Consider the following 19,098-nt stretch of genomic DNA (forward strand, 5'->3'; position numbering starts at 1 on the left):
AAAAACCTCTGGTAGGGGGTTTAAAATTCAAAACCCCCTGTAGGGGTTTTAAACTCAAAGCCCCCTGGTAGAGGGATTTGTATCTCAAAACCCCCTGATAGGGGTTTTTAAAATCTCAAAACCCCCTGGTAGGGGGATTTAAACTCAAAACCCCCTGGTAGAGGGTTTTTAACTAAAAAACTGCCTCGGCTGTGCTGTGGTAAGTGATGATTTAGTATTAAAATCTCACCTAAAATAAACAAATGAAAGCAAAAATCAGTCACTTAATCCCCCCCCCCCCGCGCGGGGGGGATTTCATTTCGGGGGGGGTTTGAACCCCAAGAACCCCCCCCTGGCTACGCCCATGATATACATGCATATTTAGTACATTACTACACTTATGTAAACATAAACTGACGTCATAAATAGACGATTCTTATACTTTTGTTGTGTGCATACATGTACAGTTGTACACCCCTACGCTACTGAATGGAATGACCCAAAGATCAAATCCTTTAGTTAAAATGGCGACTTCCATGGAAAAATTGACAGCCTTTTTATTCTAATACCTTTAATTCATATGAACATCAATTAGAAAATTTTAAAATGACACTACATTAGCAAAGTGGTCAAATTGTTTTGATCTACTACTAGGTTTTAATCAAATCATGGAGCAAGAAAATTTGCAGCACGATGAAGATGGCAATAAAGACTCAGAAGCCATAGAGGAGGTTATAAACAAAGTGAAATCACAGGGTCTTTTTGATCAATTTAGAAAAGAGTGCTTGGCTGATGTTGATACAAAAGTAATGACTTAAATATATTATTATAGTTATTATATTTATTGATTGGATCCATTTCAATAATTGATCTAGATCTATTCTACAAAAATACAACAATACTAGTATTTAGAAATGTCTACACTCTACTACTCTAGTGACACTCTAACTCTAGTCATTCACTAGTGTCTCTAGACTCTACTACTCTCTAGATCTAGAGTCTAGATTTCAATAAATCTAGTCTAGAATCTAGATTTTAATTTAATTTAAGGTAGAGTCTAGATTAGAATTTTAGATAGTCTAGTATTAAATTAATTAGTAGACTAGTTAGTAAAAGTAGTAGGCCTAGTTACTAAGTTATTGAGTTACTCTAGTAAATAGTATACTAGTATACTATTAAGTTAATTAAGTATACTGTAATATAAATATAAATAGACTCATAGAGTTGAGTAGCTAGTAGAATTTAGATGTTATCTATGTGACACTATGTCTATATATTTACTATATATAAGAATATACTTATATTCTAATCTAGATCCATATAATTATATATATAATATAGATCTAAACTCTAGTCTATATAAGTTATAAATATAATTAACTTGTCTTTTTAAGAATTAAGTTATATTTAAATGTATTTAATAATATTTGATCTATAATAATAATAATTAGATTCTATCTAGATTATCCTATTGAGATGTATATTTATGAATTGTCTTTTATTTAGATTTGTTATTATGTTGTATTTTCCTATTGAACTATTCAACATTTCAGCATTATATATATTCAATAATAAATTGTAAAAATATGCTTTAGCCTAGGTGCAATTTTGATTACTTTCCAACCAGATTCTAGACCAGATCTACATTATTTTCTAGATCTAACTAGATTATAAATATTTGTTATCAATGTTACTGATTCTAATAATATTGATATATATAAATTTTAAGGTTCTCTTTAGTCTTGTTTTAGTCAAGATTCTAGGTCTGTTTGACAATATCCTAGGTTTGGATTTAAATATTGCACCTTGCCAAGTTCTTGGAGGATACATCAATTATAGATAAGATTATTATTTCCCTTCACTTCACTCCTCTTAGTTCAAATACAGTTATCTCCCTGTTTCACATTTAGTTACCTCTCCTTAGATAGAACAATATATTGGTGGGACCACCTGCAACATAACAAGTAATGTCACAGGACTATTTTTCCCTGGACAGCCAGCCTGTGGCTTTAGATTTTATTCAGTTTTCCTGCAGGTTCCCAGTTCAACTTTATTTACATAAACTGGCAGAAGTGAAATATTTGACTCTTTGCAGCACCGTTCTCTGTCATTATCTTCTTTCAATTATTTGCTAGTTCCACAACCCCACCCTGCTGATATCCTTTAAAGTCTCTCATTGAATGGGTTTGAACACATCACCCCCCCCCCCCCTCAATCAACTTTAAAACTAGGCAGCTTTCAAGTTCTTTCTTCAAGGTCAAGGATGAGCTCAATCTTATTTCCTCTTGACTTGAAGACAGCTGAGAGAGAGACTATGAAGTAATAAAGTCATAATGTATGGTGAAACAGTGTTTTTCTTTTTCCATCCTTTTTCTAGGTAGAAGTATTTTTTTCATTGACTAATGACAATTATTTTTCAAACTCATTTTCAGCCTGCTTATCATAATTTGATTCAGCGAGTGGAAAAATTTGTTGAAAGATTTCTAAATGGCCAAAAATGGACTTCGAATGTTAATAAGAATCAATTGCGGGAAACTTTGAGACGTCAGTTAAATAAGTATGTGTAGAGTAATTATTGCATATGAATAGATATATATATAATATAGATATCTAGGTATTGGTAACAAAGTCATGCTGTCACAAAAAGTATCAAAAGATTCTGTTTATGTCACATTTACTCTTAAATCCCCCCAAATTCTATTGTTTAATTGAAATCAGAAACCTTAATTATAATTTTAAAACATAGATTACAAATCTGAAAACTATATACAACAATGAACAATAATTTTTTTTTAATTAACATTGAAAACTATGGGCTTTTACTATCAAAATCTGACCTGCAAGGAACAATAAAATTTAAAATATGAGTTTTTTTTTGTATTTTTTTGTAGTGTCTAGCAGAGTAACTTACGCTCTAGGTTTTGAAAAATTTCTGTTGTAAATATTTTTTTATTTTTTTTTACTAGAACTCAAACTTAGATGGGGTTCTAAGGAAGGTTTTTTATCAAAAGTAAAGAGAAAACAAAGATTCCTAAAATTCATGACCAACCATTTCATACCATTGAAAACTTGTATTAACTAAGTGCAACCTATTGATTCTTGGTCTATATAAGTTATAAGTCTATTACAATTTAAAGAGTCATTAAAATATAATAGTATTGACATTTTGTCTTATAAGGGAATGTTCATTGTATTGTTGTACATTTCTTTTCTCAGCTCAGGAATCATGAGTATTGGTGTTGATAGAATAATTGAGCAAGTTGTCAATCCCAAGATTTTATTGGTCTGTACTGCTAGGACATGTTTACTTTAAGGCTATCCTTTTTTTTTTTTACAATTCCTCTTTATAGCTCACAAACTCTTCATTGGTGGGTGGACGTTGATCTCAAAAATGGCTCTGATGATTTTCCTAGAAATTGTACAGCTTATACATATGTATATCGTTAAGAACAGAATTATTAGCTAATTGTCTGCACTGCTAAAACTCTGGTTTGATCATTATGTTTTTCAAAACATAATAATCTATAAATTAAATTTGGTCTGGAGTTCAATGTTCATTTTTTTTTTTTTAATCTATCATTCATTACTTACGTGCAGATTAATCGCTCTTACAAAGGTTGGTCAGCTGTATAAAGGAGGAATTGTCTTTAAAAAAAAACAACAACTTTTTAAAAAAATTTTTGTAAAATATTTTCATAATTTTGTTTTCTTTCATTTCATTTCTGGTTAACAAGAATTTTTCAAATGTTTTTATTCAGGTAGTCAATAATTAAAATGTCAACCTTTTGTATTAGGGTATAAAGCCAAGAATCGATGAGGCAGTGTGTGAGCACTTGGGCATTGATCTCAAATCTAGGCAAGAAGAGCAACAGAGACGAAAGCAAGAAAAACAGCGTCTCATGCTTCAGAATCAGCAACTACACCAGCAGCACATGCAGGACATGATGAACCAGAATATGAAAAATGGTATGGCTAGGTTCAACTGCTATTTTTTGTTTTATTAGCCACATTCATGCACAGTTCTGTTGAGCTTCCCATTCCATTCCTACATTTATTTGATACGCTTAGAACGTTCCTTTGGAAATTAAGATTACTATGTCTTAGCCCAACATCTGCATGATGGCAGGGTATGACAGCAGTTAGGGTTCGAACTTGAGTCTGAAGCAGTTACCATTTGACCAGGCAGACATCCATTTGGAAGGAATGAGTACACTAGTATGTCTAAACTAGGAAATAAAAGGTTTAAAAATTGTAATTTTTACATTTTGAAATACATAAAAATATTCTTCAAATTTATAAGGTGATTAAAGAAATATAAGTGAACTTTAATTAGTTATTGACCAGTGTAAAAATAATACATATCAACACATGTAAAAGGGCTTCTGTTTATTTGCAAAAAAAGAAACTGTAAAAGACTATATTAAATGGCACTGTTTTGTTTTTAATTAGCTTTTAGTTGAAATTAAATTAGCAATACCTTTTTTTTTTTCTTTCACTTTTAGATGAGTCTTTTTCATCTGGATCTGGCATTCTTCCAACTCCTAATGATATGTCATGGTCTCCTGGCAACTCAAATTTTCTGGGTGGTCCAGGGCCTGGTATGGGTCCAGGCTCAGGTGTACCTTACAATATGGGCTTTGGTGGAATGATGCAGCCTTTCTCATTTATGGGTCCCTGGGGTCCAGGGTTACCTGGTATGGAAGGCTTTAATCAAACCATGAATCCAATGATACCGGGGCAGCCAATGATACCACCGTTTCCACCAGCAATGCCCGATCCTGCTTTCAACACATCACCAAGACCAGCACAGTCTACGCCAGATTTTAGCAAACCACCACCAGGACTTCAAGGCTCTCCCTTGATGAACGCAAATTCAAGTATTGGTTCATCTCCTGGTGTTCCTGGACTTTCTACCCAGTCAAGCCCAGTTGCTCCTCCTGGCATTCACCCAGTTCCTGTTGGACCGATAATTCGCCCGCCTCCACCTGGATCCGTGCCACCACCTCCGGGTACTGTACCAGTTATGGCCCCGTTGATTCCTCCAGGGGCTCCAATGGCACCACCCGTTTCCCCTCTTGTTCGTCCGAATGTCCCTACCACTCCAAACATACCTGCTCTAATTTCTCACACGTTATCTAAAGTGTCCAAAGATGAATTGACGCCAGAGAAAATAGCTGTTTTTAAAACGGCTGCCGCGTTCATCACTAAGACTGTAAGCAATGCTCAGGGCACACCTGGGGGGGCAGATCTAGCAACTATGTTTTCTCCTCGGGTTTTGGCGGAGGCCATGATGGCTGAGTCAGGGGTGCCCCTCTCCAAACATGAAATCAGAGCAGCCAAACGTAAAGAGCGGATGAAGGAATATGAACGTTTGAAAGCAGAACGAGACAAAGAAGAAGCTGCGGCCAAAAAGAAGGAAGCCGTGAAAGCTGAGGAGGATCCCTTGCCACCAAAACACAATTTAATGGATGTGTTTCAAGCTGCTGAGGATGTCTCGGACGATGAAGAAGCTTTTAATATGCTTATAGATGAATCAGAAGCAGAAGACAGACATAAACAGGGCATTGTACTCTCTGAGGACTCGGACAAAGAGGATGAAGAACAACCACCTACCATCCAACCAGGAAAAAGGTTAGTTCTTATCATTAGTATTTATTTCATTAAAGACACTTCACTTTAATTTTTTAACAAAAAAATAGGAGTCCTAAAAACTTTAAAGTAATATTTTTTTTCTAATTTATTTTTTGAATATTATTTCTTTTTGCAATATCGTTATATTGTTTGTTCAGATAGCAGTATATAGATTAATTTAAAGTTATTAGGGTTAAATATTTTGTTAATGAAGTAATATAAAAAGATTTATGATGCAAGCGTAAATTACACTTATGTAGATTTTAATGTAATCAACAAACTCCATTAGACTAGAGCTTTATTTCTTTTTACAGTCATCATGTTAATGGGGAGCTGGCGTGAGAAATAACATTTGTTTTTACTTTAAGCCTGTTAAAAGAAAATATTTACATTTCAACGCCGGATGCTTGAGTGGCCTGGCAACAATTTTAAATTCCCTTATTTTGCTTTTTTTTTTTTTTTTTTTTTTTTTTTTGTGTATTTTTGTCGTTCGATTTTAATCTTTTTTTAATTGACAATCAAAATCTAAGACAGCATTATTCTTCCGTTCATTTTTCTTTACTGCCATTTTGGTTTCAAGTTATATTTGTCTCTTTCGTTTGAATTTGCGACTCAAGATATGTTTGCATAAGTATGTCTCTGGTGATGGATTTTACAATTTCTCTTAAGGAATTTTGGCTTATCGATACTATAAAATATCCCAAATACACCCATTTGAATAAAACAAAAAGAAGGTCAAAAGATCTGTTTCAACATAACTCGGGTGACGTTTCTGTTCATATGTCCATTAGATCTGTCCTTAGACAATGTATTTATGTGATAAGAGTTTCTTAAACTTTTTAGAAGACTAGTGAAGGATTTCAAATAATTTTTTCTCCTTTTTTTCTTCTTCATTATGAAACGAGTCAGATTCAGCATGAATCTTTTTAAAGAAGTGTGTTTTAGTATTTATTCCGCAGGTTTTGAAAAAATGAAAAATGTTCAGAATTACCTTACTGATTTGAAATCTTAACAAAATGTATCTTACAGTGACTCACAAAGTTGTCTTATCGAAGATGTATTTCTGTATTTGTTTATTTTCATGTAATTGACTTTGCTAAATGATGTACAGTTTCAGGGATTCGCTCAATGTTTTTTGTGTATGATCATGGGTGCAAAGTTTTTCCATCGATTATTTATGTCTTTTAAACAAAATAAATGATTCAATTTTAAAGTTAACCCAATAGTTGTTTTTTTCTATTTAATTTTGCTTTTGTTTTCATAATTTTGTTTATAAATCAATAAAAAAAACACATTACATACATAATAAATAATACTACTAATAATAATTACATATATATACAGATATATAAATTTATCATTAAAAATGCATAACAATACATTTTGTTTCAATTAATTTATTACTTTCATGTTTTTAAAAAACAAGTTTGATGCAAAGTCACATCCAATCTAATTAAGAAACGTAACAGTGTAAATTGTAATATCCAGCTTAAACCTATTTTAATATTTATTGTAGAGAAACAAATAATTTCGGGGTGATGAAATGCTTAGTTTTAAATTACATTATTTATACATAATTGTTGAAATGTGATAGCCTGATAAATAAAGAAAATTGTCCAATTCTTCATTATCATCGAAAGACAACAGGTAATCAACTTAATGGCCTGTCCATTTTCTCGTTTTAGAAATTACAAATGAAATGAAAGTCCTTTTTTATTTTCTGAGTTACCTTTTATTGGAATTCATGTTTTTTTAAAAAATGTAAATTTGCATTTATTTACCAGTGCTCAAACTTTAATTTGTTCATTTGTTCTGTTACTTTGAAATATGTGAATTTGTATTTGTTCATTTGTTCTGTGATTGAATATCAAATTTTATTTGTTCATTATTTCTGTGTTATGTTTACTTAGGTATTTGTTTTACCTAATTCAAATTTTCCCCGACAATGTTTTTTTTTCAGATACAATTTTGCATGGGACGTGGACAAGGACGGCCTCTCCGACGTGACTGTTAGTTCTATTCACACCAGTGACATTTCATCCTTCGACACGTCTAGCAGTGAGAGTCTGAGTGAGGAAGAGGAAGACAAACCTTCAGAAGCAACAGAGGAGAATCTTAATCAGGGTAATCAGTGTTCACCAAATTTTGTGCTTAATTTAATACTTTAGAGGTGTGTTTCTCAATTTCTACACAATTTGTAACAACTTACTCTGGTAAAAAGTTTGTACACATTATTTCTCCCACACCCAAACTCTAATCAAGCGGTAATTTTGCACACTTATTTCTTTTACCTGACAACACAATAATCAATAAAAAGAATAAACCAATTAGTTAATTAATTATTGGTAATTAATTATTTGTAAGCATTTGTACTTGACTGAAGTGATAGTGTAAGCTGAATTAGTCCCCTTTATACGTCGTCATCTGAGTCTTAGTGAACACAATATGAAAAATAGGACGAGACTATAGAAACAGTAGATAACTACACAATCTTCCAAGTTCATAGTCACTCCACTAGCTGAGTGGTTACTGTGTTCAAGTTATTCCCCCTTATTGTCTTAAATTTTTAATAGTTGCTTTTTTTATTGTTAGTCTAGAAGGGAGGCCAAAGGCCGAGCACACCGTGCAGTTGTCTGCCATAAAAAATTGCCCCTTGTGGAATGATGTTTGGATAGTGACATTTATGTTGGGGCTTTCTTTCATCCCTGCCAGTACAGGGGTTTCATTTTTTGCTTCCTTATTAGCCTAATCATCTCCTCTAACGACCGTTTCAATCCAAGCACCACGATGAGGCTAGGAAGCATTGCCTGGAAATTTTTTACATATGAAGATGTGAAGTTGGGAGTGCCTGAATATTTTTTAAAATCAGTATTTAGAATTCAATTGTTTTTGATACTTGATCTTTCTAAAAGGAAATTTTGTATAATGAATATTTCTGCACCATCTTACATTGTTTTATGTAGTGGATATTTTGTAGGCAAGATATCAATGGGTAATCTATGGCAGGAACAGAGTTTTAAATAAATTTGAATGCTGTGGGGGCAGAATGGTAAACAGTGTAAAATGTTTTTTTTTCTATTCTGAGTTTTAATCCCAGTTTGACATAGTGGCGTTGATTTCTCTCAGCTCTGAATACCTTTGTTGATCAAGATCTATTTGTTATTGAGCCTGAGGTTTGACCTCGTGTAAGTCTCTGCTCCTGGAGTGCTACAATCTTTTGAGGGATGGGCTTAATTTGTACTTTCCATTAGTCAACTAGATAATGTCTATACATTTCCTCACATGCTATTACATTGAAACAGAAGACAAGGAAGATAACTCACAAATAAATGCTGACATAGCAGAGCCAAAAGATGAGAAACCTGCTGAGGTCATTACTACCGCTGCTGTCCCAGACTCTAAAGAAACTAAAGAATTAGTTCAAGCTAAAGACACTGAAGCAAAGCTTCTTTCACCAGAAACAGAAGGTTAGCTATTTTCTTCATTCAGAAAATGTGTTTAAAGGTTGACGAAAGAATGGGGCAGCATTTATTTTGAATTTTTACTTTTTTTTTTTTTTTTTCCAAACGAGAAAAGTTTCAAGTTAATGTATTTGATAAAAAAATAATTTTCGTCCCACCAGTGAAACTAAAAGGCAGCAACGAAATGGCAAGGCCTCGCAAGCTGGTGTCTCTTTCCTATAGGTACAGTGATAGTGAAGAGGAAGAAACAAGGGAGGAAAGAAAGGCCAGAATCGTAAGTCCTGGAAACTTGTTTTGTTTGCATGCACTTAACATGGATCTAATTGGAAAAGCTCATATTCTCTAATCCTTTGTATGTTGTTGTGGGTTGTTTAGTAGAACAAGATTACCGATGTCTGAGATGTAGATTTAGGTCTAGATGGAGTCCGTTCAACCAACAACATATAACAACTTGTAGAATATACTTAAGGAAAACGATAGATACTTAACAATAGTGTTTAATCCAGAAAATGAAGGGGCACAGTCCAAATGTCGACAGTTACTACAAAAAGAAGGTCTCGCCATTAACTAAGAGGAGTGAGCCGTTGTTGATCGTTCCTACTAATGTCTGCTACAGTTAAAATCCATCCCATAATTCCTTATTTAGTTAATTCCCATAATTCCTAGGTCCGTCTAAAATAGTCTAATTATAATCTCGTCAAATTCCCAGTAAAGTCTATAACATTTTATAATAAAATATAATCTATAATAAAATGCCTCCTTCCAGTATTGATACACATGCGTTTTAGAAAAAGTTGTCAGAAAATGATCCTGAACTGCTCATCTCTAATCTCTGACATCTACAATCGTTCCATTAGTTTCTCTTTGAATTTTGGCTGCTGATATGTCTCTGCCAATGTTTTATTAAAAGTAGCATGAATGTCATATCTTTTTAATTAGGTTATCCATGTTAACCATACATTCTAGTAATTTACTAGTTTTAATTTATGTGTCGTAATAATTCTTTTCTCCAGGCCAAAGAAAAAGAAGAGCGGTATCTGAAACGACAACAGCGAAGAGCTGAAATGGAATCCAAGAGAAAAGAAAGAGAAGATGAAAAAGCCAGACTTAAAGAAGAAAAGAAGAAACTTGAAGAAGACAAGAAGGATGAAACTCAAATCGAGGCAATCACTGATGATGGTAACTGACATAGTTTCTATTTCTTCGTTCAGTCAAACCTTGTTAAAATTCTAATTATTTAGTATGTTTGTCAAGTCCTGACTTAACCCTACCACCACTTAGCCACTGAACTCTTTCCCTGTAAGCCTCAGCTCCTGAGGACCAACCCTCCCCTTTTCTTACTGTCTTTATCAATTGGTCACTCCATCTCTGTTCTTTTCATTTAAAATAAAAACATTATTCTTAATAAAATCCTGACTCCTATCTTATCTTATAAAATACAGACGTTACTTCAAAAAAAGAAGATGATTACGTCCTACGCGTCATGCATTTAGTCATGCATATTCACCAATGACTTAAATTCTGCCAAGTCACTGGTTTTCCTGGCTAGCTCAGGCAACCCATTCCACGCTCTAATAGCACTAGGGAAGAAGGAGTATTTGTACAAATTTGTCCTAGCATATGGGACGAGGAATGTGCCTTTATCTTTGTGTCTTTCAGAGTATTTTATTAAATTTTGTTTTTTTATTTGAAGATTATGGTTCAGTGTTTTATGTATAATTGCTACTTTACTTTTGAGTCTTCTGTCCTGAAGGCTTTCTAAATTTAGTGATTTTACTAAAGGTGTTACTCTAGTCAAATGTGAATATTCGTTTGTTATGAATCTCACTGCTCTATTTTGTGTCTGTTCCAGTTTCTTAATGTTTTGTTTGTTGTTTTACACAATTCGGATGTTCCTTCAGAGTTGAAGATAATTACTTCCTAGTCCAAACCTCCCGCAGGACGACGGGGGATGGGAGCGGGCAGGGTTTGAACCCTGGACCATCGATAAATCTGAACGACAGTCCAGCGCGCAAACCGCACGACCAGGCAGCCATCCTTGAGTTGAGGGGTCCCAAACGGAGGATGCATATATTCTATAATTGGCCTAACCAAAGTCTAAATCAACTAAAATTTCAATCAAAATTAGGCTTTCACAAGCCTAGACCTACCTTTATACATGCCTGGTTCATGTTTATTATTCAAGTTAAAAAAAATAAAATCATGTCCGTGATCCAGTTGAGCTTGAGGTTTGACCTCGTGGAAGTCTCTGCTCCTTGAGGGTGGTATGCGGTTGGCATTGAACAAAAAGTACTTCCTTAGTTTGTACCAGTCTAGTCAAACCTTGTGGCTTATTTAATACAAGATACAAAGTAGAAAGGGTTTAACACATGTAGCTTTACATTGTTCCATGCAGCACAGTAACAGTGGACATTTGATTGATATGAGATTTATTAATGTAAAACTAACATTAAGCCACTGTTATTTGATATTTTTTTTTGCAGTGCTTAGATCCTTTTAAAAAAAAAATATATATACTGTTCATTAAAGTAATATTTAAAAAATGGTCACATGTAGTCTTTAGAATTTCTAAAAGAGAACTGCTATCACCTTAGGTCTTTTAAATCTTGGATATATCCCATAAAGTTCAATACAGCAAAGTGTGACAGTAGATTATGTTATACAATGTATTTGGAATGTATTTTTTTTTAAATTTCCAGTTTCAAAAGTAGAAGATCCTTCTAGTTTGACCTCTGTGTCTGTGACCTCTGTGACTGATCAAGAGTCTCCCAACAAAAGCTCCCCCAAAAAGCGAAGAAAGAAAGCAGAACTCAAAGAACAATTGCACCAACAAAAGGTTAATTTTGTAATATTGCATTTGTTAAGTTAATTAGTTTTATCAAAGTTGGCAACTCATAAATCTATTTTGTTTCAAGGTTTACACTTTATTTCAAATAATTTTTGTTTCATTAGGTATTGGAAAGAAAGGCTGCCCTTTCTAGGCGGAGAACTCGCAATCGCCGCTACGCCTCAGAAGAATTTACTTCAATTTTCACTGAACGTAAAAGTTTAAATCAAAGCTACACTGATCCACCCGCAGACATTGTTACGTTCGATGGAAGTCTAGAAGTAGTTGAGATGACAGTAGACCAGGTCAGTCTGCATAGAGTTTAGTTCTACTCCAAAAATATTTGAACTTATTAGTGCTGCATGGAACAAATGAAGAATATTGTATACATGTTACAAGTTTGGCTCGTTAAGCTTTTTTTTTTATTGTCTAACATTTCTTTCTAGGGCTTGTTTCTCATATAACATATGAGAAAAAAAGAAGTAAAGTTCTCCTTTCAGACCATGCAATCTATAGCTCAGATGATGTAAAGGTCATCTGTTTCTGTGGCCCATGGTTAACGAGGGTGTCATGGGGCCAGCATAATGACCAACCGCCTTTACTTTTTCCCAACTAATGTCAGATACCCATTAGAGCTGGGTAGATTCAGAGGCACCCTAAATTAAAAATCCCAGTCCTCACAGTATTCGAACACAGGACCCTCTCGTTCAGAAGCCAAGCACTTTACCTCTCAAGCACAACATTTCTTATATAAAAATATCACAATCAGTATAATTTAGTAATGCCATTTTAGTTTTAGTTTAGTTTGCATGTAAAAATGTTTCTCAACAACACAACTCTTGAGTTCAAATCCCAGTAGAGACATGAATTTGTAAAGTAGGATATTTTTAGAATACCCCCTACTGAGTCCAGTCAAATCTATTGGGGGTGCCTGTGGAAATAAAGGAAATTGGTCTTAAAATGACACCTTCATTAACCAAAACAGATGAGCTTTACATCATCTGACTACACAGATTGCAAGGTCTGAAAAGAGTAGCTCTACTTTACTAGTGTTCATATGCCATCTCAAGGTTAGTTCCAGACATGAAATAAGAAGGGAGCAGGCTTCCTGAAACACGATGGTGAACTGGATCTAGCCCAAAGACTGCACTTTCCTGGAACATGATGGTGAACTGGATCTAGCTCAAAGACTGCACTTTACCCAGTTCAGAAATCTATAATAAAACAATATAGACTGATGCTTGTTTTCCATTGTTCTACAGGAGTGCGTAGTGGAGACTGTCAGTGAAACAGTGGATGTGGTAGACGGAGAGAAGACAGAGGATCTCACTTTGCAGTGCCCATCTCCATACAGTGACATATCTGACAAGTCCATGTCATCTGAAGACCAGAACATGGCAGTTGAAATGGAGCAGGTCTCCTCCGATGAAGACTTGGACTCAGGAGAAGACATAGGTAAATAGGTTTTCTTTATTTTTCTTATAGATTACTGACATTCCTTAAAAAAAAAAAGCTCACCATTCAACTAGCCTTCAAAACACACATTAAACTTCACTACTATGGTATTGTTGCCCTTCTACTGACATTAATCTACAACATTTGTAAGGTAACTTGAATGTTATCCTAGACTAGCTCAAATATTTTTGTTTAGATGAGGATGCCAGTAAAGATGTCAAGTCTTCCGTGGAATTAGATGAGACTGAAGTTAGCCAGGAATCTTCAGTTAAAAACATAGCCCCTACTAGATCCAACAGTACTGCCATTGATGTGACAGATAAAAGGTAGACCTCATTCACTGGTAACACAATGAATACCAATGTCATTTCTGAGAAGTTTTAAGTCAACTTCTGTCATAGTAAAAAAACAGAACAGGTTGCACCTTTTAAACACTACCAACATTTTGTTTTTGTATTAACATCATTCTCTTTTTCTAGGAAATCACCTGAGCTAACAGAAAATCGGAATAGTCGCAGCCAAAGGTATGAAGTGGATGATCTTTATAAGCCGCGTACAAATCGAAGAAGAGCCACTTCACCTCCCGCTGTGCCTTTGGAGAGCAAGTAAGATTAATGTACTACAAAGTTCATTGTAACTTTGACTATTTAATTATAGCTTGTGGTAATTTATCTTTTACTTTCTCTTCTATTGAAGGGTGATCGCAGGCACAGACAGTCAGTCTGATGATGATAGATTTTCTCAGAAAAGTCATTCATTAGTGTCCTCCCAGACTGTATCGCAGTCATCAGAGCAAGAAGCAGAGAAGGTCAACTTGGTCACAGCCACAGCTGCAGAAGAGGATGCAGGTGTTAAGGAGCCAGTAGATATAATGGCTGACCTTGAACTTGAGCCTGTATCTGACGAGGAGGAGACCCCCTTAGAAGAAATCTGTGTTAACAATGCTGATGGGGCTGAACAAGAAGATGGCGAGGAGGAGGATTCTGACGAGCCCGTGAGTTCTGTTAAGAAAGAAACACCGCCTTCTACAGAGACGCCCCTTGCTGTGCCAGCGGCTGGGCAGAAAGAGGAGGATGATGCGTCTGATGAGGGAGAGATTAAAAGTAGCTCCGAGGATGACAAGATAGACAGTGAGGAAGAGAAAGAAAGAGCCGCACACAGAAAACCAATTGAACTTGTTGATTTTGGTGAAGCTGAGAAAAGGGCAAGAGGAAGCCGCGGCTACTTCCCAGAGGTGGTAGATAGAAGACCCATCAGAGGCTCTGCAACTCACAGCTCTTATAGAGGTGGTTACACCTGGACCTCAACAGAGTAAGCCTTGAAATTCTTGTTTTCTTAATTTACATGGCATTTTATTGTGATAACTAATTGATCTGAGTATAATGGTTTCTTATTTGTATATTTTAAATTGAAAATTGATTTTAAGCTGCTGGGATGATATCTAACTAGTAATTCTGTTATGCTAGGAGTTTCTAAAGGTTAAACTGTTCTAATGCCCTCAATCTCTGCTTGATCATTGCGTTCTTTCACCCGATAGTACACTTTTAGCATTTGATTGTCATTGTTTTATTTGAGAGTTGTGTTGTTCTAAAGGTTAAACTGTTCTAATCCCCTCATTCTCTGCTTGATCATTGCGTTCTCTCACCTGATAGTACACTTTTAGCATTTGATTGTCATTGTTTTATTTGAGAGTTGTGTTGTTCACTATTATCAGTTCCTTGGCTCCTTCCTGGGTTCAAATCTCTGTGAAGATTGGGATTTTGAGTTTCATGATTTTTAGGGCGTCCCTGAGTTCACCCAGCTCTGATGACCACATTACACCCTGCTTGTTTGGGGACAAGTAAAGGCGGTTGGTTGTTATGCTGGTCACATGAACATGACCTTAACATCATCTGCTCTATAGATCGCAAGGTCTGAAAGGGGAACTTTACCTTTTTGCTTTACAAGTTATTTTTGAAGCTTCCTTTGAACTTTGGAATGCTTTTCTATACTGAGCCAAGACTTTGTTTACAAAATATGAGTTCAATGTTTCGGTCTGACCAACAGCTATCCTTTTTGACTGCCTTACACATTTTCTACCCTAAATGTGCAGTCAAGCATGACCAATTAAGTGTGTAATAGTATTAACTTCCATTAATGTGCTTTATAAAATATCTGTTGAGGAGTTAAGTTTTGAATCATTATATTTTCAATGAATGTCATTAGTACTCACACACGTTTCCATACCAAATAAATTTACATCAATTAATGTTGTATTTGTCTGTCCTCTAGGCCTCCAAGCTATGTACCTAATGTTCAAAGGTATCCTGTGAGTCACGAGGGAATCCTAACATCTCATTCAAAGTCTCCCTTGGGCTATGATGGTGCTGATTCAGAGGCAAGTTCCCAAAGCAGGTGTTCTGTCAGACTAAGGGACGATGTTCCTCCTCCCTATCCCATCGAAGGCGTGAACACAAGAAAGAGGCGATCTCCTCTATCGGAGGTGGGCTCCTCAGGACTGTACAAACCAGTATCACCACCTTCGCCAGTGTCGTCATCATCGTCGTCCTCATCTCGGTCGGTGGGATCCTACTCGTCGTCAAGGTCAAGGTCTAGCTCACACTCTCGCTCCAGCTCTCTTTCATCCACTTCGTCTTCACACTCCTCTCGTGAAAAGGCCAAACGCAAGAAGAAAAGAAGGAGGCGGAGAAGCAGCAGAAATAAAGAAGTGTCAAATGTCAGGCAGAAGTTCTCCTCCAGTAAAAGCCTAGATACTTTTTCTCCAATCAAAGGGCCTGAAATAATGCCCAAAGTTGTCTCCGAACCCCAGTTACTCGAGCGTCTACTGTCTTCTGGCCATGAGTCTATTTCATCAGATGAACTGCCTTACTTTCCAGATGACGAGCCTCAACCCCCGCTGTCCCCTCCTAAGGTCAAAGTTAAAAGAAGGCGTTCTTCTCAATGTGATTCCTCTACAGGAAGCTCATCTTCAAAGTCCCCTGTAAATAAAAAGCAACGCTGCAGCCAGTCGCCAGGCAAAGAATCTATTTCATCTAGTGAATTAATTTATTCCCCTACAAGATTGAAATCACCCAAGAAAATGTCGGAAGCTGAAAATGATGATGATGACAATCTTTCCATTGAGCGGCCACCAATGTCCCCAGGAAGAAGTTCAATTTCATCAGGTGAATTGCCGGACTATCCAGAACAAGACCTTGAAGGATTTTCACCACACCACCCCCCACTTCAACAAGAAGACATTGATAGATTTCAACCTCCTTTACCGCCGTCTCCCCAGAACTTTGACATCAATCCCCCATTGCCACCACCATTGCCTGAGATGCCACCTGAACCTTCACATTCACCACCTGAATCCCACCATTTAATACCTGAGGCCCCGCCTTCATCACCAGAAGAAGATGGAGAGATAACAGAAGAAACAGAATTCAGTGGCGCTGAGAACTCCGTCACAGAGAAAGCTTCTTGTGTCCAAATGTCTAACCCGGACTCCGCTATTGATACTCAGCCTGAAATACAATGTGAAGGACCTAGTCCCCAGCCTTCTTTAAGCCCTAAAGATTCTGCTCCTGCCAAAGAGGATATTGTCATTCCACTTTTAGAGGTTTCTGAACATTCAAGCTCAACTCCGCCCCACTCAGAGCCTCCTTTACTTTTAGCAACTGAAAATTATAGCCGCATGACATCATCACAAGGTACCTCAGAATGCATCCCAGAGAAAGTTAAAACGGCTGTTGAAGAAAGTGATTTGGGAAGAGAAGGTTCTGACACTACAGTAGTAGAATGTAGTTCTATTAATTCTAATACAGACAATAGGCAATCTTTAACAGTAGTGAATGACAAAGACATTTTGCCAACGAGAGTTCAACTTTCAGACATAGAAACTCAAGAGCAGTCAGGTATTCAAAGAGATGAGATGCTGACTATAGATGATGTTTCTGAGATCCCAAGTGGTGCAACAGATTCAAAATCTCTCAAAGGAGATGTTGATGAAGCAATGGGAACTTTCATTGGTGAGTGTATACAAAAAACAAACTTTGACCATTCTCTTTCACAGTCCCTTGGTGAGGAAGCACATGAACCAACAGCTTTAGAAAGTTTGGGGGAGGTATGTGAACCAGAAGCTTCAATAAGTGTGGATGAAGTTCATGAACCTGAAGCTTCAGAAAGTGTGGCTAAAGTACATGAACCAGAAGATTCAGAAAGTGTGGATAGAACACATGAACCAAAAGCTTCAGAAAGTGTATAGAAATCAACAGATTCAGAATGTGCTGGGAATTCCAGCTTACAGTAGAACCTGGATATGAATCGTGCTTTAGTCAATTATTAAACTATTTATGTATGGGGAAAAACTACAATGAAATTTATTATGTTGGATTCAGTTTTGTTTTTTAGTATTCAAATGTTGGGAGCTTCCTTCTTTTACTGCCATTGACATTCTTTGTCCAAAACTAGATGGAGACACTGTCTTATGGGGCAAACTTTAAGTCAATGTCTTTGCTAAAATCCCTTTAACTTTCTCTACCATCTAAACTTAAATGCATTTCTAATGTTCAACATTTATCTTGTTCACTTGAGTGTAAGGATGTGTCATTGGGGGGATCCTGGATTTTGTCTGCCTAAGACTACATAAGATTCTTCAACAGAGAAATAAGTTTGGGTCCAATACTTTAGAACTATTTTTATTTTAAATAGTTATTAAAAATATCAGATTGTTGTATACAATACATGCTGTTATGTGCCAGTGTAACAGAGAGTAGCTCTGAATACAAATCATTAACTTGTAATCTGTTTTGTTTACAAGACACTATATAACTTAAGACACTAAGAAGAAATTAACACTTATACCAAATATTTTTGCCTAGTTTTTTTTACTATTTTTACAGAAATTTGTACAAGATTTTTGTTGATTTTTGTTTTATATGATAAACTACATGATATGGATTCTTTTCTTTCTGTGTAATACATATATTGATGTAAACAGTTGTGTTTCTAAGTTAGACATGAGAGATGACAAGTTTGTATTCAGAGCTTCCCAGTCATTAAATCAGGGATCTTTCTACATTACGGCTTTCCTCTAGTTCTGTTGAATGTCTGCACCTATACACTTGGTCTACATTTCTTGACACTATTTTAATATCATTGGTCTTTTTGTATAGTTCATTCTTCTGGTTAGCATATATTTGTTATTTGTAAGTTACTGTTTTTTTTGTTACTGACTGGCTACTCCAATGTTGTTTGTGAATAAAAAAACAACAAAGTTTTTGTTTATTTGTTGGACTTTGTATAAAGATTTATTTACATTAATGACCTCACACTTTCTTCAACATGTTAGCAAAAATAGACATCCAATAATAAGAAAGTATTTCACAACAAATGTTTAGCAAGTCCTCACAACATGATCATTTAACAAAACCATTTCAAAGCCTGTACTTGACATTCAAATCTCCTGTGAATTTCACAGTACAGTTTTGCTTTGAACAAGTGGGGAACTAATTCACAAATTAACATAATCTGTTCAGTATCCCTTAAAAAACACTACACAACTGAAATAAACCAAATCACTTAGAAGAACCAAAGAAATGAAGACATTAAAATCTTTTAATAACATGCCCTCATCATTTAAATTTATCTTAGTTGCTAATTCTATCATTTTTGATAAATAATATCTAGGACAATGACAACAATTCAGATACTGAGTCCAAAAAAAAAATGTTTCTGCAAGAAACCAAAAGATTTTAATGAGAG

General features: G+C 35.5%; 1 protein-coding gene across 2 annotated transcripts; it reads left to right on the forward strand.

Moving 5' to 3' along the window:
* Window positions 1–476: 476 nt before the first annotated feature.
* LOC106054293 (biorientation of chromosomes in cell division protein 1-like 1) lies at window positions 477–18,613 on the forward strand. 2 transcript variants are annotated; one of them, XM_056018343.1, is made up of 16 exons: window positions 477–785; window positions 2,412–2,536; window positions 3,196–3,262; window positions 3,774–3,945; window positions 4,482–5,610; window positions 7,571–7,734; window positions 8,916–9,077; window positions 9,233–9,345; window positions 10,085–10,250; window positions 11,771–11,907; window positions 12,024–12,203; window positions 13,161–13,353; window positions 13,550–13,679; window positions 13,833–13,958; window positions 14,050–14,664; window positions 15,625–18,613. In XM_056018343.1, the coding sequence occupies exons 1-16, from the start codon at window positions 648–650 to the stop codon at window positions 17,597–17,599; spliced, it is 5,592 nt and encodes a 1,863-aa protein (XP_055874318.1). In that variant the 5' UTR covers window positions 477–647; the 3' UTR covers window positions 17,600–18,613. The 2 variants fall into 2 exon arrangements, with proteins under 2 accessions (XP_055874318.1, XP_013065554.2); XM_013210100.2 differs by having other exon boundaries at window positions 478–785; window positions 8,913–9,077.
* The last annotated feature ends 485 nt before the right edge of the window (window positions 18,614–19,098 follow it).

The sequence above is a fragment of the Biomphalaria glabrata genome, chromosome 1 (genome assembly GCF_947242115.1).
Source record: "Biomphalaria glabrata chromosome 1, xgBioGlab47.1, whole genome shotgun sequence".
In the NCBI taxonomy this organism is placed as follows: domain Eukaryota; kingdom Metazoa; phylum Mollusca; class Gastropoda; family Planorbidae; genus Biomphalaria; species Biomphalaria glabrata.